This window comes from Crocodylus siamensis, chromosome 12, assembly GCF_052110815.1.
Source record: "Crocodylus siamensis isolate JL-2025a chromosome 12, ASM5211081v1, whole genome shotgun sequence".
NCBI classification, from domain to species: Eukaryota; Metazoa; Chordata; order Crocodylia; family Crocodylidae; genus Crocodylus; species Crocodylus siamensis.
The window spans coordinates 44,716,300-44,740,400 of record NC_143406.1 but is presented as its reverse complement, the minus strand read 5'-3'; the positions used below and the strand labels follow the sequence as shown (position 1 = coordinate 44,740,400).

Genomic DNA, 24,101 nt, shown 5'->3' with positions numbered 1-24,101 from the left:
TCAGGAACCAACCCTCCATTTATAACATTGTTTCTTATGAGAAAATCAGTTCTGAGTTGCGAGGTTTGGACTTACAAGAAGACATGGTTTTCAGAAACCTAGTGCTAGGCCAGGGACTGCCAGTATAGACTGTACATGGGGAAGGCGCATGCATACGACGGTCGCGTTTTAAAACCTGGACCGCTGCGTACATTGGATTCAACTACAGGTATGCATTTTCATGCACGCCCTATCATTTGTCTCCTGGGGATTGCATCTAATTCCTGCAGCCTCCAGGCCAGCCCTGGAGGGTGGGCAGACGACATTTGGCGGCCGGAGGCTCCTGCAGGCTGGGACACCGCGCGTGGGAGCCAAGCGCTTTTTTCAGGGGCGCAGCTGGTTTCCCTCCGGCGCCTTCTGCTGTCGGCCCCGCCCCTAGGGTGTGGCCCCGCCCCCCCCCGCGCGCGGACCCCACCAACATGGCGGCGCGCCGGCGTCATGACGTGTGCGGCCTGGGGGCGGGGCGAGCGCGCTGTCCTGGGCCGGGCCGGGCCGGCGTCGAGCGGCGGCGGGGCTGGGCCCGGATGGGGGCGGCGGCCGCGGGGCTGCGATGTCGACCCCGGGGACGCGGCGGAGCGGCTCCAGCATCAAGATCCGGCTGACAGGTAGTGGCAGCGGCACTGCCCGTTATTTTCCCCCCTCTTGAGCAGGCCGGGCCTGGGGGGGTCTGCCCGGCTGCATCGCCACAGGCCGCAACCTCCCCGCGGGCGGCTCCTGAGGGGAGCCCTGCTCTGGAGTGAACTTCCTCAGGGGGCAGTGTCCGGGGGAGGTTCACGTTCTTTGCTTTCCCTGCCCACGCCGGCGAGACCCGCGAGGGTCCGTGGCTGAGGGGCGAGGCGGACCGTGGCCCCGGCTCCTCCACACGAGGGTAGCGATCCCCCGGGGGCGAGGCTGCGCGCTCCCGGCTTGGCAAGGCAACAGGTGCCTCCTGGAGCATCGCCCTGCCCGGGGGCTGCCGTATCTGTGCTTCTCTGTTGGGCGTGTAAAAGTGTCACGGGAAGGTGGCAGTTTTAGTAGCGAGTTGGTGGTGGGAATGCCACAATCGCACGCACCTTTGTGCAAAGCCCTTCATTTCTTCCCCTGGGTTTGGTTGGTCTCGGCACATGCCTTACTTGCCCTGGAGAACTAACAAATGGATTTCTTTTTTTAAAAAGTATTTTGTGGAGACGGGTTACTAATTTCCTCCCTCGCGAAGTGAACGCGTGTCGATTGCTGGACGTCTTCGCTGTCGCAGTTCTCAACTGGGGCTGTACTCGATTGTCCGAGGTCCCTCCCAGCCCTAACGTCTAATGTCTATGAAACTGCGGCTAGTTTAGACGATAGACCTGGGGAGTTGCGGCAACGTGGATGTCTTGTTTGCCAGCAACCGAAATGAAAAAAAAAATCTTGCTCATCACTCTCTCTTAAAAATAAGTGAATAATATTTTGATACTGTTGTCTGTATAGGTTCCCTCACATACATGTCTCTGATACAGAGATTTTTTTTTTGTTTGATTAATTTTTTACTGATGGAGAAGGAGCCAAGGGATTGGTGTGTTCGGAGGAGGACTCTGGGTGCATTACACAACAGTGACAATAAATGTGACCAGAAGTTACTTGTTTTTACATTTCGGTGCATACTGCATCAGATGACTTGTCTCATCATTTTTGCTTCTTGTCAGCATGAACTTATTTTCATGGTGAAAATCATTTTGTAGAGAGCCTATGGATGTAAGGGCTAGGATAACTTCTGTGTCCTGTTTAAAGCCTGCTACTGCAAAAATACATTGAGAAAATATCCAACCTGGTCAGCCACATCTTTGCTTTTATTACAGAACTCTCTAGTTGGTGAGTCAACATGTGCAGTATTTTGTCTACAAAAGAATCGCTTTGAGGGAGCAGAAACATTAGCAAACGTTTCACTTCCGACTTCCTTGGAAATTTGGTTGTTGGCTGATCTGCTTCAAATAACTGGAGCTAATATGCCTTTTGTTGTTAAATTCTGTTTTGGTTTTGAGAGATTTGAGCTGAATTATAGTAAACACAGGCCATCTTTTGTTACGATTGACCACTTACATCACATTTCCTATGACTGAATTTGCAGTTTGTTTTCCTACGTTTTTAAACAAACTCTGTTTTTCATTACTGAACACTGTGGTGTAAATACCACTAAGATTGAAGCTGCCTCCAAGGGCCACTCCATAAATGAAATGTGAACATTGGTGTACTCTTTTGGTGTTTAAGGAAGTGAACTTTGCTTTGTCATTTTCTAAAAATATTTGCATTAATAGATTTGGGGGGGAGTTATTTATCTTATCCTGTCCTAAATTCTAGCTGCTGTGACAACGATTAAGAACACTGCTATTGTTTGGATAGAAGATTTTGGACCCTACCATGACACCTAACTATAATAAAAAAAAAAAAAAAGAATAGTAAATCTCAAGTCCATTTTAAAGCAAAAAACCTTAGCAGCAACAAATAAGAACCAGTCAGCAGAATAAAATGATCTCACCTCGTACTCGCTTCTTAGATGCTCTCATCTCCCATCGTATGCCAACTTTCCCCCCGAGCCCTGTGCAAATAAGGCTGCCATTGTCATTGCTTCTCATAATAACCGTCGTGAAAATGCTAATGTAGATAAAGAATGCAAAATTGTTATGAGCCCTGTTGTCTTTCACTGCTTGGAGCAATTTTGCAATGGTGAAACATTTTTTTTTTTAAATTAGAAAAGTTCCCAACAGGGTTTGTCAGTTTGTGTTTGCAGGCTGTCTGTTCACAATGTCTTGGGGTCAACAGAGGGTTGGTTGCATTTGAAAGACCAGAAAACCCTCATATATGTGCGAATAGTGTCCAGTCTAACTGATGGGATTCTACCCTTGACACCACTGCTGTTGCCTAGTGTCACATGGAGGAGGTCTGTCAGAGTGGCGGATTCCAACACAGTATAACATTTTGTTCAAATTTCACAAGCACTTGGAGGCCCCAATGAAACCTGGGATTTCACAGTGCCAGACAGTAGCAAATAAAGACGGTTTGCACATGATTTGTGGTAGAGACTGGGATGATAAGATAGATAATGAAGGGTAGGGAAGAGGAAGGTGATGCATATTTTTCACGTGTATAGCTTTACTATTTTCTATGTTTTATAATGAAATTGCTATTGCTTTTTTCTAACTGATGCCCAGCTTAGCAGTAACAGGAGTTGAGAAGGCAATTGAAAAACAGAGTAACAATCTTATGGGTCAGTTCAGAGAAAAGGGCTTTATATATGAGAGCTACCATGGAAGAAAACACAAAGAGCTTTGTGGGAAGAATGGGCAAGTTGGTAGTTAAGGCCACTTTAATTGGCCAAAGAAAGGGAGTTAGGACAATACTAAAACTCAAAGAAATTAAGAGCCATAGAATTAAAGGGCCTTGAGAATTAAGCCTGTAATTTTTTTTTTTATTGATATGAGGGTAGCAGGAGAGATCAGAACAGTGTAGTTTTAGTTGTCTATACCTTCTCAGTCTGTACAAGACATTGGGAGCATAGATAGGAATCCTTGCTATCTTGACACAAGGAAAAGATTAGATTTAGAAACATTCTGGAGGAACAAGCCTTCAGATTTGGAGGAAACCTAGACTTATTAGATAAAAGGAATCAAAGACAATGCCTAGGTTATAGGACTAATTTTACAGAAAGCTGGTGATGGCAGTTGGCAGAGAAAGCGGGGAGGAGAAAAGAATGGTAATAAGTAACAGTCCAGTTCGTACGCATTCGAAGAAAAAATTGACTTAAGCTAAAAATGAAATTGCATTATATGTCAAGTAAAATATGTTTCACTTAAAATTGGTTTAAAAAAAAAAGCAGATTTGAAAAGCATTTGTCAGAAATTATTAGAATGTCATGCTTTGGTTTTGTGAGTAATGTAGTATTGATCAGTGCAGGAAAGTTAACTGGCTGGTCAATAGCAACACTGATTGGTGACCCAGATGGTTTTTGTCCCATTTTCAGAAACATTGAATATCAATATGGGGTCTTGCTAATGTTACTGGATGAGAAGTACTGAACGCCATATATTTTCAGTTGCTTTCAAGTTTTCACTTTTTTTTTTTTTTTAATATAAATTGTAAGTGCAGTGATTGTAGAAAAATATTGTTATTGTGGTCAAAAGTCAAAGGTCTCCCTGAATCTAGCAGTCCATTAGCCTAATGTGGATAAGGCAGGCCACCTCCTACAATGACTTGAACTACCCAGCACAGTTACCTGTTTACAGCTGGATTGACTAGGGGGGCCTTCAGGTTGAATCCAGAGTGGGGCTCAAACTTGTGTCTCTAAAGAGCCATAGGGGAGGGAGCGTCTTAATCATTTTGCCGCCATGCCCCATTGTTTTGGTACTCATGCTATAATCTAGTGGCAGAGATTGAAATGGCTGATTAATCAGCCCACTCTGGTTATCATCTGGCCAGGGAGATGATTTGGTTTCATGCAGTGGTAGGAGTGAGCAAACAGCAGTTGAGTCACTCCAAATTTTGTATAGCAGCGTAGGGTTTTGTTGAACTTTGATAATACTCACTTCCCTAGTCACGATTTTTTTTCTACCTCATATCCTCTTTTGGGAAATGGGAGCTTGTGGTTGGGGCATTGACTCTGCCTCATACTCGGCCTGGGTTCAGTTCTTGGCATTGCCGTAGAGTTCCTGCATGCTCTTGAGCATGCCCTTTAATTTCTCTGCCTCTGTTCCTCATCTGGATAGTGGAGCTAATACTATTGACCTATTTTACAAGGGTCTTGTGAGATAAACTTATCCATGTTGGTCAGACACTCTAATAGTAGAGAGATAGGGTTGCAGGGAATATAAATGGGAGAAGTCCCCTTCTATATTTTTCATTGTGTTCAGTGGGAAGAAGTCCAGAGCACAGCCTTTGCAGTAGGCCAGCTGGCACGTTTACTGAGCTGCCAGAGTAGGGATCCAGAGAGCAGCCTTTTCCTTTAGGCAGGCTGTGGGTAACAAGCCTTTTTCTTTTCCCTGCAAGTCAAGACTCTGCCAAAACCATGGTCCTGGTGGAAGTAAATTAAATCTACAAAAAAAAAAAGTTTGCTTCAACATCCCCCTCAGGCAGGGGAAGTAGAAACAATGACCACTTTATTCTGAACTCAAAACTTTCTTTTCTTCAAATGAACTTTTTCATGTCAAAAGTGTAATTTGGGAAACTGGTTTGCAGTTATTTAAAGATTACTGCTTTTTCTTTCTTTTATAATCCACCGTAGTAAGAACTCCTCTTTTCTCACCCATTCCTTTAAACATTCTTTCATCTTTTGTTTGCATGTTTCTAAAACTTTTTAACAACTTACTTCCTGTCTGTGCTGGGAAGTTTAAACTATTCCTGAAAATCCTCTTTAGCAACATTCCCAGCATCCTAGTTTACAGAGGGCACAGTTTTATGCTATGCTTTTATCTGTACTAAGGGACTCACCTGTTTCATAGTTTCTAGGGTTGGAAGGGACCTGAGTAGATCATGAAGTCCGACCCCCTGCCATGGCAGGAAAGAGTACTGGAGTCAGACAACCCCAACAAGGTATACATCTCACCTCCTCGTAAAGACCCCCAGGGTAGGAGCCAGCACCACTTCTCTTGGAAGTTGGTTCCAGATCTTAGCCGCCCTGACTGTGAAGTAGCGCCTCCTGATAGCTAGCCTAAATCTACCCTCTGCCAGCTTGTGACCGTTATTCCTGGTCACTCCTGGCAGTGCTCGGGGGAACAGGGACTTCCCCAGTGCCTGCTGGTCCCCCCTGACTAGTTTGTAACAGGCCACTAGATCCCCCTCAGCCTTCTCTTGTGGAGGCTGAACAGGTTCAGGTCCCGTAGCCTCTCCTCATAGGGTCTGCCCTGCTGCCCCCTGATCATGCGAGTGGCCTCCTCTGGACCCTCTCCATGCTGTCGACATCCCTCTTGAAGTGCGGCGCCCAGAACTGGATGCAGTACTCCAGCTGCGGCCTGACCAGTGCCGCATAGAGGGGGAGGATCACCTCCCTGGACCTGCTCGAGATGCATCTGTGGATGCATGACAAGGTGTGGTTGGACTTCCTGACTGCATCCCCACACTGCCGGCCCATGTTCATCTTGGAGTCAATGATGACTCCAAGATCCTTTTCTGCCTCTGCACTGATGAGAAGGGAGTTCCCCAGCCTGTAGGTATGGTGCCAGTTGTTCCTTCCCAGGTGCAGCAACCTTGCACTTGTCAGTGTTGAATCCCATCCTATTCTCATCCGCCCACCCCATAACCTGTCTAGGTCCAATTGCAGCCTATTCCTCCCTTCTAGCTTGCCCACATCCCCCCACATCTTAGTGTCATCAGCAAATTTGAACAAGGTGCTTTTTACCCCCTCGTCCAAGTCACTGATGAAGATGTTGAACAGTGCAGGCCCGAGGACTGAACCCTGGGGGGGGACCCCACTGCCCACATCCCTCCAGGTCGAAAATGACCTGTCCACCACCACTCTCTGGGTGCGGCCCTCCAGCCAGTTGGCGACACATCTGACTGTGTGGGTGTCGACACCACAGTCCCCCAGTTTCTTAATGAGAACAGTGTGAGAGACGGTGTCAAAGGCCTTCCGAAAGTCCAGGAAGACTATGTCCACTGCTACCCCTGTGTCTAAGGATTTGGTGATCTGGTTGTAGAAGGCCACCAGGTTGGTCTGACAGGACCTGCTGCTAATGAACCCATGTTGGTTGCCCCTCAGCATAATCCCCCCCTGCTGGCCCCTTGTGGTTATGCGCCAGAATAATTTTTTCAAAAAGCTTGCCCAGGATCAAGGTAAGACTAACTGGCCTATAGTTTCCCGGGTCCTCCTCCTTCCCCTTTTTGAAGATGGGAACCACGTTGGCTCTCTTCCAGTCCTCTGGCACCACACCCGAGCACCACGAGTGCTTGTAAAGCGGAGCCAGGGGTCCCGCCATGACCTCTGCTAGTTCCCTCAGCACTTGGGGGTGGAGATTGTCCAGACCAGCTGATCTGAATACGTTCAGTCCCTTCAGAAGTTCCCTGACTAGATCCTCACTAACCCTTGGCCTAGGTGCACCTCTCCTGGGATCTAAGGGGGGCCCAGAGGGAGGGTGGCTGTTCCGGTCCCTGCTCAGGAAAACGAAGGCAAAGAAATCATTAAATATGTTAGCTTTGTCCTCTGGTGTGACAACCAAATTTTCTAGCGTGTCCTGCAGGGGCCCCACATTACCCGGAACCTTCTTTTTGCCCCCTATGTATTTAAAAAAGGACTTCTTCTGTTGATTACAGCAGCTGCTGGATATGAAATAAAATAGTTTTTAGCACAAATTAGGCAGTATCATTAATTACATTTTATAGCAAACTGAAGTTGTGCTCTAAATATCACAGAGAGATGTGATGCTGCCATAAAGAGCATTATGATACGATTTTTAGAGCAGATTTGGTCCTTGGTCCAGCAGATCACTGTAAGCATCTGCTTGACTTTAGTCGTGTTCCATTGATTACTTCTGGGCTTAAACTTAAGCACAGCACTTTGCTAGTTTGGCCACAGTAACTGGGCACGACAGATAGGAGGGAAGATGTTAAGGAAGGATGGGGTTACACTTGTGTTGTTGTGTTTGAGCTTAAACACTTCCACGTCATTTTGGTTCATCTTTAGATACAAAAACAAGGAAGATAAAGATATGAAGTAGGAAGTATTCATGTCTCTAGCTTAGTCAGCACTGTAAATCAAACCCTCACTGAATACAGGTTTTCGCAATGGGTTTTCTGGAACCAATGCTGAGAATGGTTACAACACTTTTGTCGATGGACCAAATGTTAAAATGCTAACAGCAACATTTGTCTATACTAGTACTTCAGCCATGCACAATTTTGATTCACTGGGAGCCAAAAACTTTATAGCAGCATTTCAGCTTCCCATTTTGGGACAGTCTACTGCTATTACAATGTTTCGCAGTCTATGGCAGCAATTGGATGTTTTAGAACAAAGGTCCAGAGGTACCCCTTGCTGACAGGCTCTGCAAACTGCCTTTGTTTCCTGTTGCAGGCAGGTCTGCATTGAGATTTTAATAATCTTCCATAGTCCCTCTGGCATTAATGTGCTTCCTTCATTGCTAGTGATGATGGGAAGTGTTACTGTTGAGTGACCGCTGGCATTTTTATTGCCATGTTATATAAGCCTACTTAGAGGAGTTAAAGATGGAGTCGGTCAGTTAGTATTAGCATTTCCCCTCGTCTGGTGCAGATGGAATCTCACCTGTGTAGGATCTTTACCAGTTGCTGTGTAGAAGAAGCCTCTGCATGTATTGGAGTTAGTGGGAGAAGAAACCAAAATGTAAACCCAGTTTTTCCTTTTCCTTTTGCTCAGAGAAAGTCTTCAGTACCCCAATTAGACAGCTTCCTTCATAAACTTCAGTTTTGTGCCAGCTGGGTTGAAAGTGAATTGCAATAGTAATTTAGTATTTTCTTAATAGGAAGTCTCAGTCATCCCCATAATTTCCATGCAAAGATTTTAAAAGGCAATGCTTTGCCTGAGTCCCCCCATGCTGTGTGCGCACATGTGCATTTGAATTACCTTATTTTTTATGAGGAGACAAATATACTGGGAATATTTGGTGGAGTGCAAGTTGGATGGTAAATCAGCTTGAATGACAGCATAGGCTTGTATTTTCCTAAAAAAAGATTTAAAAAAAATCTCGTCAAAGGGCTGCAGTAGTGAGGGTTTTTTTCTTTTTCTTTTTCTTTTTTGGTCTAGTTAAAGGCCAAAATTCAGACTGGCTTGTTGTCAAGGACACTAAGCAGAGCAGACAAAAATCCCTAAGGCTACCCAATTCAAAGTGTAGATGGATAGATCTGGCAGGGCAAGATTAAAAAAAAACAACAATAAAAAACCCTCTTTATTTTAAAGATATTGAAACTGTTGTACATACTGATGCAATTTAACAAAATCCGAGTATTAAAATTGAAGGCTTGTCCATCCTTTTACTGCGCGTTATTGTTTCAGAATGATGTGAAAATAGTGCACAATGGATGAGTATGTAGGGATGTGCACAACTCCAGTTCCAGCTGTGTTCACCTCCATTGCAGCTGAAAGGAATTCTAATTGGCCAAGGAATGCCTGTAGCATCATGTATCAGTGAGCACAAACCTTCTTATGCTGGCTGTTGCATGATGAAGCAATTCAGATGTTTTAAGCTCATGAGACTGAATCTTGTTATGATTGCATAGTTCTTCCCAATTTCTTGTAACCAGATGCTTAGTGTAACTTTCTATTTTATAATTTCGCTTCTAATTCCCAATTAGAGTACGCTTTAAAAAGCGTGTTTAAAGGAACACTGTCAATTTGAAATGCGATCAGTTTAAAAATTATTTCAGCTTACGTGTTGTTCCCGAGTTTTCTTGCAAGTGTTTGTGAACGTGGTCAAGTTTACCAAATGTTTAGATTTTTTTCTTTCTTTCTTCCTTGAGCGGGTCTTTTGCACAGTAAGGGGAGAGAAATTATACAGGAGAAAATAAAGTATATAGAAAAGCAATAAATTATGTTCTCAGATTTTCCTCTGCAATTATTTTAGCTTTTACTGGTAACAATAGGAGGTTTAAAAAAAAAAAAAAAAAAAGGGAGATGGGATGTAATTTTTTTAGTCATTAATCTTTTATGCAAATTTTGTCATTTAGTGTATTTCAATAAAGTGGGGCTAATTGTATTTTTGAGAAGAGAGAGGTAGAAAGAATAGAATGCTGTTTAAGCTTTAAGTATCTTTGTATTTAATCTTTTACATCTACTTAAACTAATTATTACATCAAAAGTGTAAAAGAAAGTGCAGGACCGTTCTGAAGACCTGTGTCATTGTCTAAAACCGTACGTCTCTCTCCATCTCTCTTCTTTTTTATTAAGTGGCAAAATCAGCCTAATAACATCTCACCTCTCATTCTTTGAACAGCGAACTACTGGATTTCCAGAGTGTATAGTATATTAAAATATCTATACTGTACTAGTCTTTAAGATCTGTATAAAAAATATGAAAATCTATTTTAGATGCTTGGTTTTTGGTTCACTCTGTACTTAAGATAACTGCTTGGTTTGATGTGTTTTGCCCTCTTTCTGAATGTGGTCTGAGTTCTGTGCAGCTCAAAATTCCGTAAAAATGAGTTAACAATGAACATAATAGTATTGATCAGAGGAAACATTACTAAAAAGCTTCTTAAATAGACACCATCTTGTGAACCGTGTATCCATGTGTTCTACTGAAAGTGCAAAGGTTGAGAAGTCTTTTAAATACATGGGAGAGCCAAATAAGTATACGAGTTGTGCTATATTACCTTAAATTAACAGCAGTTCTGTATGTATAATGGCAAAGCTCAAGGATACTTAATTGAGCTGTGTAATTTATGCTTGATAATGATCAAAAAAGACTATGTTGAAACTGCACGCACGCTTCTGAGTTCAGAGATTATCATATGGAACCACCTGATAAAGTTATAGCTGGCTGTTCTTGATTAAGCTGCGTATGTTCCTGATGCTCAAGTGGCAACGTATATACTTTCAAAACTTTGTGTTTCTTGTGTGTATTTTTTCTTCAGTGATTACATTTAAAGGGCTTCTTAAATGCGTCTTATTTAGAAAGTTTTAGAAATGTTCAGAAACATGAATTCAGACAGTTGAACTAAAAATGCAGAACTGATTCTTTTGCAAGCGATTCAAGTATGTATGAAAGTCACCAATAATAGAAACCTGATTGTTAACATGTGTTTGAAGGGTAACAGAAAATCATGGCAACCTTTAAGATCTGAATAGGGGTTGTGAACACAGGCTGCTGCTGTGATATCAGTTTCGTAGGGAAAGATTTGGTGAATCTTGTTGAGTTGTTTAGGTGGTGATTGCTTCACCATTGATGGCAGCAAACCAAGAGGTTCTCTTTGGGTGACTGCAAGCGAGTAACTAAGTGTCTAACTAGTGGTCCAAGGTGGTTGTTCCTGAAAGTCTCGAGTCTCAAACCACTAATTTTCAAGCAGTCTGTTTATGTGTTGTGCAGTTCCTCAAACTTGACCTCACAGAAAGAGGAAATGGGATTGGTGCAAAAACTGTAACATATGTCAGCTTGATTTTTAGAAAATTCTGATCTACATTTTAAGAGAGTTGGTTTGGGGTTTTGGGGGCGTTTTGTTTTGTTTTGTTTTTTAACCCTACAAAGCAGTTTTGAATGTGATGTGTTACTGGGGTGCTAACCTGCCCTTCATACATTCTACTGCCAAGCAGCTATAATACCTGTCTTTTATATCTGGAAAAGTTTTACAAAAGAATTGTCTTCACAAATTGACAGATAGGCACCATGGTAGACAGGTGAAATAATTAAAAGCTTAACTGAAGGCTGCAGCTAATCATTGACAAAGCTGGGACTAGACCCCAGGCATTTTGACTCCAGTCCTTTTCCTGTCTGGTGGACAATGCTGTTTTCCAACAACAAAAGTATAGCGTTATGTTCAAGCACTTTATTCAAGTCATGTGTGAACTTGCATCATTTGTATGTTATGTGGCCAAGTGTTGTGTCTTAAACTCAAAAATTAAAAGCCCGGAAGAGGCCTTTTATTGATGTACTATTAAACCTACATACTTAAAAGCACCAGTCAAAAAATAAACACTGTCATTTTAATACCAAGATTAATTTCTGCTTGTATGTACCAGGTAGAAAATGGTACACTTAATTGTAACTAGAAATCTATGGTTATAAGAGCAATGTCATGATATATTGAGAAGCATACATTTTTCATTTCTTAACTACACAATTGTATTGCAACTGGAATGTGGCATTAAATACTAGTAGCTATTTTTATGTAATAAGTGTTATTTTGGTGTGTGCTTTATTCCTGTTCAGGTGCAAGAATCAGTTGGCTGCGATTCATTTGACACAAGTATGCAAATTTTACAGATTGTGTTGGGGTAATAATTAGAGTTTTAATCTGTCTGCTACCACCACCTGCTGGTAATAATATTTGGTTATGTAAACACTGGCAAAGCCAATCTTTTTTTTTTTTTTTTTTCTTTAGCTTGGAAATTAATGCCCTCATTTTTTTTAGAGGACTTTTCTTCAGTTACAAGGATCCATCAGTGGTGACAGGGCAAGTGTTATTTTCCTGTAGCTAACTAGGTTTTGGGCTTGGGTGGTTTTGCAGTCACCTGGAATGATTTTCATTCTGTTTTTACTTGTCTGCCAATAACATTTTGATAAACTTCAGGAGAAATTAAAAACTGTAAAATTGCCGGTCAAACTGAATTTGAAAAACCTTGCTTGGGGGAAAAAGTGTTCTAAGTAGTCTGCTATCCGAGGCATTTCCTGTGCAGAATGCTTATCAAGTCTGCGTGCTCTCTTTTCAACTCAAATAGTGCAGATTTGAAAACTATTCCCAGTTGATTGGAAATGAAGGAAAAGGAAGGAAATGAAACCAAATAATGGAGACAGTGGTACTTTTTTTTTTTTTTTAATCGCTTTTTCAAGTTGTTATGTGTGCAAGTATTTTGTACTGAAAAGGTTTCAGACTTCTGTTGGAAGGCTAAATGAAGGACTCGTGTATTAATTCAGGAAGGACAGATGATGATGTAAATGTGGTTGGAATTTTCATTTGTGGAATTCATGATAAAAAATGTGCAGAAGGCTTTGGAGAAATGGACTTTAAGGTGATCATCTGAATCCCAAGTAAAAACAAAATGTCCAATTTGTTAGCTGCATTGGTACAGAAAAAACACGGAAATGTCAGTTATGTCAGTCAGCAGGTGGCTGCTAGTTGTCAAGTAAAACTTTCGTGTTTCCAGATGCTCTGGTACTTGTTGGACACTTCTTCCATTTCTACCATTACAAGAGGTCCCAATCCTGGTCTCAGGCTTGACCATTTTGAGAATGGAGTCTAGCTATAGAAGGCAGAGAATCAGCAGATGGTTTATTGGGAAATTCTCTGCTATGCCAGACAACCAGGAGAAGATACTTGACTGTTTCATGGGCTTTCATTAGTTCCCTAAAACACCAGTAAAACAGATGTACCAGAGTTGTGGGTCAGCAGACTTTGGAAGAGAGTATTACCATAAGAAATTGAAGCTTCATGGGTTTTTTGGGGGGGAGGGGAGGGGTTGTTATTTGTTGGTTTGTTTTTGTTTTTTTAAATAAAATTCATCGATTCCTGGAGAGAACTTTTTACTTCCTCTGTCATTTGATGTGAACTTTTAAATGCTCCTGTGTGTGTTGGTTCAGTATATACAATATCATTTAGTTCATATATCTTTCTCCTGACTCCTAAAGATCTTTACATGCGTATAGTGTCCTTATATGGGGCCATCCTGCTCAACAGAGTCAAGCTCCCACCGTTCTAAAATAATAATGAACAATTTGTCTGTTTTTAAAAATGACATTACCTTGGACATATCCCTTCATTGTAGGAAGTGAAACAGTGCTTTAGACTTAGTCTGTGACAGTTGGTTATGGCAGTTTCATGTTTATGACCATTGTGTTCATAATTTTGCCTGATTTGGATGTCTCCAGCCTTTGGCTATGCGTGTTGTAACTAGGCATTTCCTTTGTTTTAGATGTTTGGGTTAGGAATCAGACTCTTGAGGTATGAGCGTTATGACTAAGGGTACAGTTTTGTCACTGGTTATGGAAACTGTTCCCTTTTCATGTCCTTGTGACAAGGTGTGTAGTAGAGTTCACAGATCTGTTAGAATCTGCCATGCCGTGCCTTCAGCACTTCTGTATGCTTGTGACTCTGGGCTGCCAACTGCACGGTGTGCCTGTACCACCCCAGCCCCTCCAGAAACGGTGAGTTGTAAGAAACCGACTGTTAAAATGCACCTTACCACTTGGCCTTCGGGAACGCATGGGCATTGGGAAACTAAGTTCACACCAAAATCTCTGTCTGCAGAAAAGAATGGCCTCCAAACTGTGTCTCCCATCAGGCAGTGCTTCTCAGTAGGGGTGCTTATTGGTTAAGCTGTTGTTTAGCTGCTGTAACATGGTTATTAGCTTCCCATTAATATTCCTTCCCCCCCCCCCAACTGTTGCATTCCTGCTTACCAAAAATTATTATGCTGTTCACAACCTTAATAATGACTTGAACTGAAATTATAGGGTAATGTTTAATATCTTTGACTTTATTGAAAAAGACAATTTAAACAATTCTTCTTGTGTAATCTTTAAAATTATAGGAAAAAGCATAATAAGTCTGTTATAAAAATATATTCTCAGCCCAGAGAATGTACATGAGAAATTACATCTTTCCTAGAGCTTTTATAGTCTTCATTGTAGCTGTCTGAGAAGCACTAGTTATCTCTGGGGATGTAGCATAAACAATTTAGTAATGTTTTTTGTTATCTGGTTTTATTTAATTTGGAGTGTTCAGGAAGATAGCTCTGTCGCCTTTATAATGGAGTATATGGAGGCAAATAATATATCTGATTAGAAGAATACGATCAAATTTATCCTAGCAGGCACTTCTCTCATACTAAATTTAATCTTGCTTAGAATATTAACTTTTTAAACTGTCCATGTGAAATGTAACATTCTTATTCTGTCCATCATTTAAAAAATACTTGGGCTTTGGCTGAGCAGGAATTCTGAATGGACTTCTAAAAATATTAATTTTAAGGTTTTCTCCCTTTGTTCATTTCCCATGGAAGAGAACAGGAAAATCACTATTAAGTTGCTGGTGTTTTAAAAAAAAAAAAATTCCATCTTCTTGGATGCAAATCCATTGTTTGTGTGGAATGGCATGAAATGTGATCTTTTCATTTGAGTTGTATTGCATTTATTTAACACCTTCCATCTGAGATTTTCAAAGTACTACTGGGATTATAATTTATTGATGTGCAGGATGCTGGCTTTATATATGAGAGCAATTTATTTATGACGGTTATTGTTGCTATAAAACCCATAACTGACTTTTTTCAATTTTATGCCTTTAAGATCTCAGTCAAAGTATTCCAGTGAAACAGTGTTTTGTCTTCTCAGGTTCTTATTCTCTGTATTTATAGATTTGTTTGAAGTAGGCTAGAAAATGATATCTTGGAAATTCACAGCATGGTCTCAATGGACTGTTGTACCAAGGAAGTTGAATTTTAAAAATAATTATACATATGGAAATGCCAGGTAACAAACTAACTTTGCAGGGTAAGCACTTATCTTATAACATTGCAAAGCTTAGCTAGAAAGCCTTGTGTACACCGATGTATGATTGAATGTTTTAATACTGAGCAACACTTTTTTTTTTTTTTTTTGTTCTTTTTTATGTCAGTCCATACTTTAAAAAAAGTTTCTAGAATGTTTTGACTGGAAGTCTAGGCAATGACACTTATTATTTTATCATTCCCGTTCTGCTTCTAAGAGGATTCTGGTCTTTCCAGAATCTATTACAGAATACAGTCTTGTAGCCTTTAAATGGTCTTTCACAGTTGGCTCAACAAAGATAAGCACAGCCTACTGCTTCTGGTCCAAAGGCTTAGTGTTGCGCTCATGCTAGGGTGATATCGTGGCTCCTGTTGAAAGCTAAAAATTGACTTGATATAATCAGTGTAGCTAGGTGATACAAAACCAGGGTTCGAATCTTTCTCTGTTCCCCCACTGTTAGTTATGCTGGAGTTGGTTAAACTTACTTGATTATTAGCAGAACAATGACACGTTTCTTGCATTTCAGGGACATAAGTCTACCTTAGTTAGAGGTGCACAATACATTGGTCCCATATCAGATCGGCACCAATATAAGGAAAATTGCCAGTGGGCAGTTGGCTTTTTTTTTTTTTTTGCCACTCTGCACGCTGTGGGGCTGCGTATTGGCTATTAGATCACTATCAGCTGATATGGCTTGGTAAAAATCAGGATTGGGCCAAGAAGTCTCTATCAGAGCACCCCTCATGTTAGTACTGCAGTTTTCATACACAAAGGGCAATCTGGATAAATATTCCAAAATGGAGGCGATGAACAGAGATTCTTGTAACTGGAAATGTTTGGAATAGTCATTTCTTAATCTGAACAATGCTCTTATCACTGTTGTACCTCCAGTGGCAGATTTTGCTGTATCCACATTGTTTGTGTTCGTTGTTCAGCCCTGATGGTTGTCCCCATTGCTAGTCTGTATAAACAGGGACTATTGATTAAATTTGAAGTCATTAACTTGGCTGTTTAAATAGATGCTGTCCTATATAATTAGAAGAACAAGAGAGAAGCACATAGGCTGATACAGCTTTATTCTGAAGAAAAGGCTTCTTTTCATGAAGTTTTGTTTAGTGCTATTCAGCTGTCTTTTCTTTCTATATGCTTAATAGTTTGCTCAAGAACTAGTTTGTTGGGGTTTTTTGTTTAAAAAAAATATGTTTAAAGATGCTAGTTTTGTGCATGTCGGTGAAAGATGATGTTGATTTGATACGAGCCTGCCAAGCCTTTCAGTGCAATTTGAAAAATCACACTTGGAGGAAGAGGTCACTTAAATGGTGTTTGCAGTTGCAGATTAGCCCCACTCTATTGAGGTTTTCTCGCCTAGGCAATTGGTTGTTCAGCATTACATACTGGCCCCAATTGCTTAAAATTTCTCAGGCTGCCTCCTCCGCGCACAGCAGCAGACTAACAAACTGCCCTTCCTGAGTTGTAAAAGCAAATGCCTCTTCCATCTGAGCTGTTATGGTTGAACAGGTGAGAGCGTATGCTTTGCAGGTTGTTCATCGGTGGGTCTTTATCTTCGTGATGAGCCCATCAGTCTTCTAAATAATTTGTATTTCCTAGATACTGTTTAGCTCAACTGAATGTAAAGTGTTTTCTGATCCATATTCTGAATTCCTTGAGTATCTATTATAGATGTGTACTAGCTGTGCATTAGTGCTAAGACAGCAGGGCTGGAGCAGAGCAGTGGGAACTTCATTAATATATGTACCGTGTGCTTCTGTAGACAGGCTAGTGTTCCTGAATCGCACTGTTGCTAGTCTCTCTTGAGTCTGTAGATTCAGCTGTAGGATGCATGCTTATTGACCCACATTTCCTCAGGCATGGGAATAGTCACGTGTTCCTTCCACACCAGGAAATGCATCTCACTTACTGTTTGGAAACCACACAAGCATTGATGTAACTTGGTTCATCAAGCATTTATATGCCCCAAGCCAGTGCTTTTAGGGATTTACCACTTGGATGACTAATATATGATTAGACAAACTGGAGAGTGTATGTGCACAACTTCCTTATATGGCTGTGTATAAGAATCTTTTTGTCTAGCAAGAAGAAAGCACAGATCTATGTGCACACTGCTGCCTTGTTCTTACAAAATTCAGAGAAGATTGCTTACTCCTAAACCACAAAACCTTTGGTTGCTTACCAGACATACAAGCTTTGATGTTAAATTCCATTCCTTACTAGGGGCATTTCATCAACAGATCAGCAGCTTTCCCTTTAATAGAAAGCAGTGATATTTTTTTTTTTGTAGGGTTCAATAGATGCTGGAAAAGGATCAAGAAATGGAAGATAAATGTGACATCTTATTTTAAATTTGTATAGACAATTATTTGTGTGATACTTTCTATACACTTTAGCTCCACACAAGACAGCTTCACTGGAGACTTTGGGGTACGCTTAAAATGTCCAAATGCGAATAAGAAAAATCATTTTAAAAAACTATGTAATAAATATATTGGAATACATAGACTGTGAAGATTTAATAACAGCATGAACACGTAGAAAATTTATTGTGAAATTTATCATAGTGCTTTCCAAAATTTGAGAGTAATGTTCTAATCGGGAATAGACATGCCGTATTTAAAATCCAGGCTGGTACCCTAATGCTTATTTGAATTCCTAATAAAATTTGGACACCTTGCTAGTCCTTTGCCAACATAGGATGCTCGCTTTATGTCAAAACTTTCAAACTTGTTTCTGAATTCAAACACCTTCGTCCATATTTAAATAAATACTTGGTTTGATTTTGAATCCTTTTTTCTTCTTTTTTCTTTTTTTGCTCATGGTTTCTGTTTGAAATACGTGGGAGTTCCGGATCTTGAATGCCTTTCTTAAAATTAAATGTGTGCTCTAGGTTCCTCAAATTTATGTTTAGGTGCAACATACGGACTTACGTTTGAAAACACTGGTCTTGATCTTCAGATTTCCATGAGCCTCTTTATATTCTTCTGGGATCTGATCGAGTTATTGTCTGTCTTGCCCTATCTGATTGAAGTAAGGTAGATTTAAAGAAGATTTAATGGAAACAAAAACAGATCAATAAGTACCTTAATATTAATAGCTTTAGAAATGTTTTTTTCCAGATACAGTGGATTGAATTGGTGGGAGTTGGTTAACTCTTAAAGTTAGTTGACTTCTAGTCTTGCTGGCAGTGTGACTCTAGAGGAGATCATAGTTCCTGTAACTGGTGTTGAATGTGAATGTGGTTTGACTGTGTCCACCACGTGTTTGGCCGTAAATGGCTAAATTAGGTTCAGTAACAGTTGGAGAAGCCCAGAGGGAATGATGTGTGATACCATATGTCAAAACTTCACTCATAATTTTCACATGGTCAAATGTGGGCGATGAATAAAAACAACTTGTTTCTGTTTCAGTACTCTCTTTATTTCTGACAGGTATTTCCAGCTAGTGGTGTTTTGAATGATTCTTAACGTGTTTGTACTGCAAGAATTTGGCTAAGTCTTTTGGAACAAGTATTCATATGAGGGAGCACAGTATGACTTTGCTAAGAAGTTGAACTTTTGGTATCGGAGGTTAATTTAGGGTTGAAACCGTTCCTTGTGATCCAGTGTATAGGAAGTGGTTAGTTCCAGTTCCATCACTGAGCTGTACAGGAGCATGTGCGTGGGGTATCCTGTAAAGTCTTATTTTGTTGCTCGGCCAATGTTTCTTTCAAGATTACATTTCAGTTTTAAGGTTTCTTTATAATTATGTATTTAAGCGGGATTAAATTTACTCTTCATTTCCTCCTATCTAATGTTGTTCTTAAAGCTCTTTTTCCCTTTCTGGTGGCTTCCGATTCCAGCGCCAGCTAAGTGCCAAGCTTTGGCTAAAGTAAGGTCTGTATCTTCCACTTAAGATAGTGTTCCATATAAGTTGTTTAACTAAAGTCCTGCATATTAATAATACATCTGAGTTCTTATGGGATGAATTAGTAGGCTACATAGTTTACAGCTTACACATAACTCCATTCATTTTTTAAATAACATTGATCTTGTTTTTAAGCTGTTGCAACCTGTTGAACGTTTGATGAAAACCAGACGTTGATCTGTCATAAAAAAAATCCCACTGTCCATAAAATTACCAGTAGACTTATTTTCATTTTAATTCTTTTTCTTGTAGCTTATTAGAACAAATATCCAGATTTTTTGTTTTACCGTCTTATTGTCTGTGTTTTGAAATTTAATTTCACATGATTTGTTTTTACCACATACCGTTCATCAGAATTCTGTCCTTGTATCTCTTGGCATGGTTTTCCCCAAGTAAATTAAGTAGCGTTTTGCATTGAAGGCAGTTTCTGAAGATTCATACACTCTACATGAGGGACTGTAAATCCCAACCAGTGCTTGGCACAGTCACAAAACACTACTTCACACGGAAATTTCAGGATTTGAACTGGGGAAAAAATGCTTGTCCTTTGGATGGAGAATATAGGATAAAGGCATACAGTGGGAGTGAGAAACTGCCAGGACCCAATGATATATAAGCTGGTGTGAGAAATGTATTTCGTTGTGGGAGATCGAGAGGCAAAAATTTGGCTTGCCGAAACAGGCTTTGTTGAGTTACTTAAGTCAGTCCAAGGTGCAGGATGGACATAGGGAGACAGAGTGGGACACAACGTAAGGAACAAAATACAGGAATGGAAAAGGATTGTTGGATTAAAACCAGAGCCCAGCCCATGACTTGGTAAAAGGTTTTAGAGCCGTTTACCATTTGGCAGTAGTCTACTACCATGGTGTTGCCTTGTTATATTTTAGATGTTTTCTGTTCCAAAACATATGAACCCTATGAACCTGAAAAAAAATTCCCCTTTTTTTGTAAACCGTTCATTTTGTAAATGAATTCTTTAGAGCCTAACAAAGCGTCTAAATGGGGCTGGAGACAATACTTGACAATGAACAGGGAGCCAGGTTTTCCATTTGCTGCAGAAAAACACAGATTTTCTCCTTTAAAGGAGACAAATGTGGGAAACCGTGGATTTCCCCTTGCAAGGTGCTGCTTGGGACTGGGACCAGCAGGAGGAAGCCAGTGAGAGGCAGGGGACTTCACGTGCATGTGTGTACACACACGCACGTGTGCATGTAGCCAGCAATACAGCCCCAGGGAGTACGGTGGAGAATGGCTCTCCAGCTGCTTGCAGGTAAGTCTGTGGGGCAGAGGGGTGGGGAGCACAAGTGGTACAGGAGGACAGGCAGATTGAGGAAGTGGCAGCTCGTGCCAAGCTCCCATAGTGAAGGAAGGAGTTGGGCAGGGTTGGCAGCTGGTACTGGGGGTACTGCCTAGCCAGGCAGTGCACAGGGCCCAGGGATGGGATGGGAATGTGCAGCCAGGGAGCAGAATGAAGCCTTGGGTGGCTTGTCTGGAGGGGATGGCTGGCTCCGTGCTGCTACGTGCCCTCCTGAGGAGGGGTTGGGTGCCATAGGTGAAGTGTTGGCAGGGTATGGGGGGGGGGCATGTGCTCCCCAGGTTTGTGTACCCGCAGTGGGGCATGGAGCTGCAGACTAGCACCAAGCTGCTTCCGCAACCCATTGTGGGAGGGCAGAGTGGGGCAGTGAGATTTGCTGCTGCCACCTGGCCACTGGGATCCCAGTGCGGGACACCAGCAAGGCTGGGGGAGCTGTGGCTGTGGAGTGAGGGGCACCAGCATGTCAGGGCTGCACAGCACCATAAAGCAGCAGAAGGGGCCATGGGGGACAACTGCAGTTGGACCCATGTCCTGATGAGCAAAGGGGGCAGGGAGAGCTCTGATTTTTCTGATTAAAAAACCCCCCCACAAAATTGAACCTCAGAATATATAGATGTGTACTTTTATTTGTAAAGATTGTCAAGCTTGTTTGATACAAGGATATGCTTTGGGAAGGGGGGGAAAAAAAGCTGCTTTGTGGGCATTACTTCACCCTTATCTTTTGAGCCTCATGAACTGGTTACGAAAACACATAAATGTACTTCAATGCTGTTGATCTTTTTTGCTTTGGATAAAGGAATATAGAACAGACGGTAGAAGAAGAAGAACTAAAATGATGTATTTTAAAACGGCTCATTTTATTTTAAGAAAAAATTTAGTTACCTGAATTGGGACTTTAAATGGTCGCTGCTACTTGCAAAAATCTGCCCTCCTGGTATTTAGGTTGGCACAATCTGGTATGTGGACTTTGCACTCTGCATTTTACTTTGTTTGTACTTCCCTACCCAATGAGTGTGGCACTGTCAATGTTATCTCAAAGGCTTGATTTCAGCTGTAGATTAAACTTGTCTTTAAGGTTAATCTTTATAACTTTTTTTCATCTTTCCTGGTTAGAATGAATACTTAAATTCAGATTCCAGGTTTTCAGCTGCATTAACTACTTGCCACTCGTCTAGTGCACTGCAGAAAACTATACGCACATTGCTCATACTATGGCTTAGAATGCTTACAGTGTTCAAAAAAGTACTTATTTTATGGAAAGGCAAGGAGAGTGGACTAATGGCTAGAGGGGGAGATGAGAGTTTAATTCCCAGCTTTGCCCTAGATTTGCCCTCTATGACTTTAGGCCAAACACATAACTTTTGATCAAGTGTCTGTCATGTACTGACATTTGTACATCACTGGAAAAAATAGTTCTCTTGTAAGCAGCAAGCGTTAAAAGTGCAGAATATGTTTTGGCAAGTTTGGTAAAATTTAGTTTGGAATCTGAGTTATGAGTGCATGTGGGTGGAGAAACATGTTTCTCATGCTTTAAGAATTTTTTTCCAGATGCTTTGTAAGTGCTCGGGTAACTAACAGCTTGATTTTTCAAACTTCAGTAGGGATTGATTCCTTGAAAATTTTAATGCAATTTGAAGAATATGAACTGCTGCATAGGACTTTGCAGCACATTTTTTAACTTAGGGCAGTGAACTCTGAGCATCGGTGCTTATTTCAATGTGTGATCCTATATAGGTGTAAAACATTCATATAGAATTGCTTATTTTCTTTTTCCTTTTTTAAAAAAAATAACAAAGTCGAAGAACGTGCTGCTCAATGTTTTAACTCCACAGGTCAGATGAGTTTTTTGTGGCACTGGTCTGTGTGCTAGGATCAGGCCCTGTGTTGCCTCTGCATGCCAGGATTGCTTGGCCCCACTTGGTCTTGTGCCACCCTGATTGGCTCCACATGCTCAATCTAGCACACAGGGTCATGCAGTCCAACTGGCAGGACTCTCTCTGGGTCTAGAAACATGACAGCAAGGAAACAGCAGTTAGCTGTCACTGTTCCCCTATCACCACATTTTCAGAAGCATGGTGAGCCTTGCCGGCCAAATGACATTGCTCCGTGGACTGGATCTGGTCCGTGAGCTAGGAGATGAGACTTTTATTTCTTAAATATTTCTTAAACCAGGAGTGCTCAAGTCGAGAATTATGGTTACTACAGCAGCTATAACTTGGGTGTGTTGAGTCTACATGCATAAAATGAACAGCACAGACAAATCTCAGATGCTTCACATATAAAAGCTGCGATGGAATTACACAATTATAGTTCCTGACGTTTAAATTTCAAGTTGAAAGTTTTTTGTTTGGAAAGTTTGCACTGCAACGAGAATAATAATGGGTATCTCCGCGTTGTGTCCAGTATGTGATAGACTGTAGCTGAAGATGAGAGCATAATGTACTCCTAAGTAGATGGCAGTCTATTTGTGGGCATTTCATAGAAGATTTACTTGATCAAATTTGATGGCAATGTTTATTAGAAAGAGGAAAGAGAGTTTGATTTATTTTCTTGGGGTTGTAGTTCTGACATTATGCACTAGATCTGAAAAGCCTGAGGCTTTTACTTTCTTCCCAGTGAAGGTCTGTGCCTGTGTTTCATTCAAGTGTCAAGGTAGCACTGTCTTGTCAATATAATACTAACCTGGTAGTTGGGAGATGTGAGTTCTGTTCTCAGCTCTCTTATTGAGCTTAAAATGGGAATGATGCATATCCCTTTTTGAAAATGGCCATTTAAAGCAGTGCTTCCCAGCCTTTTCCTCAGCATAACCCCATTAAAGTATTGGAAACTGTTTTGTGATCCCAAAATGATGCAGGTAGGATAAACATCCCCTCTCCCTGGTAGACAGCACGGCCAGAATGGAGCCCTTGGCGGGGGAGAGGATGCAGGCTGCCTGCTCTGGGCTGAGGGCTCCCCACCCTGCTACCCTACCCTCTGGGGCCCAGTGGGTGGGACGTGGCATGGGAGGGCAGAGTGGGGCAGGAAGGCTTGGTGTTGCTGCTTGGACCCCCATGCCAGCCGTGCTGCCATGGCGAAGCACGCCCTGCCCACCCAGCAGCAGCAGAGACAGCAGTGCAGAGTTGCACCAGGTGGGTACGGGGTGCCTAACTATGGTGGTGTGGCCAGTGTGCGGCTCCCACCATGCTCTGCTCTCCCTCGCTGGGTCTCGCCTGCTGGGCTGTGGACAGACCCAGCGTGACCCTAGGGGAGGTCAAAAGGGTGGGGAGTTCCAAGCCCACAGCAGGCAGCATGCATCCTTCTCCACCCCATGCATAAATCTGGGGGGCGTATGACATGCCAGGAGCGTGCCTGGTGGTAGGGAGCCAACCCCCCTGGATGAGCCACCCAAGGCTCCATCCTGCTCCCCCAGGTGGGGCCTGCATTGCTGTTCCAGCCCTGGGCCCCATGCACTGGCCCAGCTGGGCAGTGTTTCCAGTCCCAGGCCTGCCCCCTTCCTCTCCCTCTCATCATGGGGGCCTTAATCTGCCCCCCATAGACCTACCTTGAGGGAGCTGCTTTCCATACTGCTTGGCTGCCACATGTGTGCATGCACACATGCATGTGGCACCTTCTGCCTGATGGCCCTCCTCCCATTCCCTGCAGCCCCTTGCAGGCTGGAACTGTGCCAGCTGCAAGGGGAACCTGCCCTTTCCTGCTTTTTTTTTTTTTTTTTT

At 41.9% G+C, this 24,101-nt stretch overlaps 1 protein-coding gene across 2 annotated transcripts in view; it reads left to right on the top strand.

Annotated features, from left to right (window-relative positions):
- Positions 1-513: 513 nt before the first annotated feature.
- The window catches only part of SMURF1 (SMAD specific E3 ubiquitin protein ligase 1), a 55,549-nt gene continuing 31,961 nt past the window's right edge, over positions 514-24,101 (top strand). For both annotated transcript variants that reach the window (XM_090023292.1, XM_090023291.1), the window contains exon 1: positions 514-644. In XM_090023292.1, coding sequence (XP_089879418.1) covers positions 590-644 — 55 coding nt within the window. In that variant the 5' untranslated portion in view covers positions 514-589. The remainder of the gene's footprint in view (positions 645-24,101) is intronic.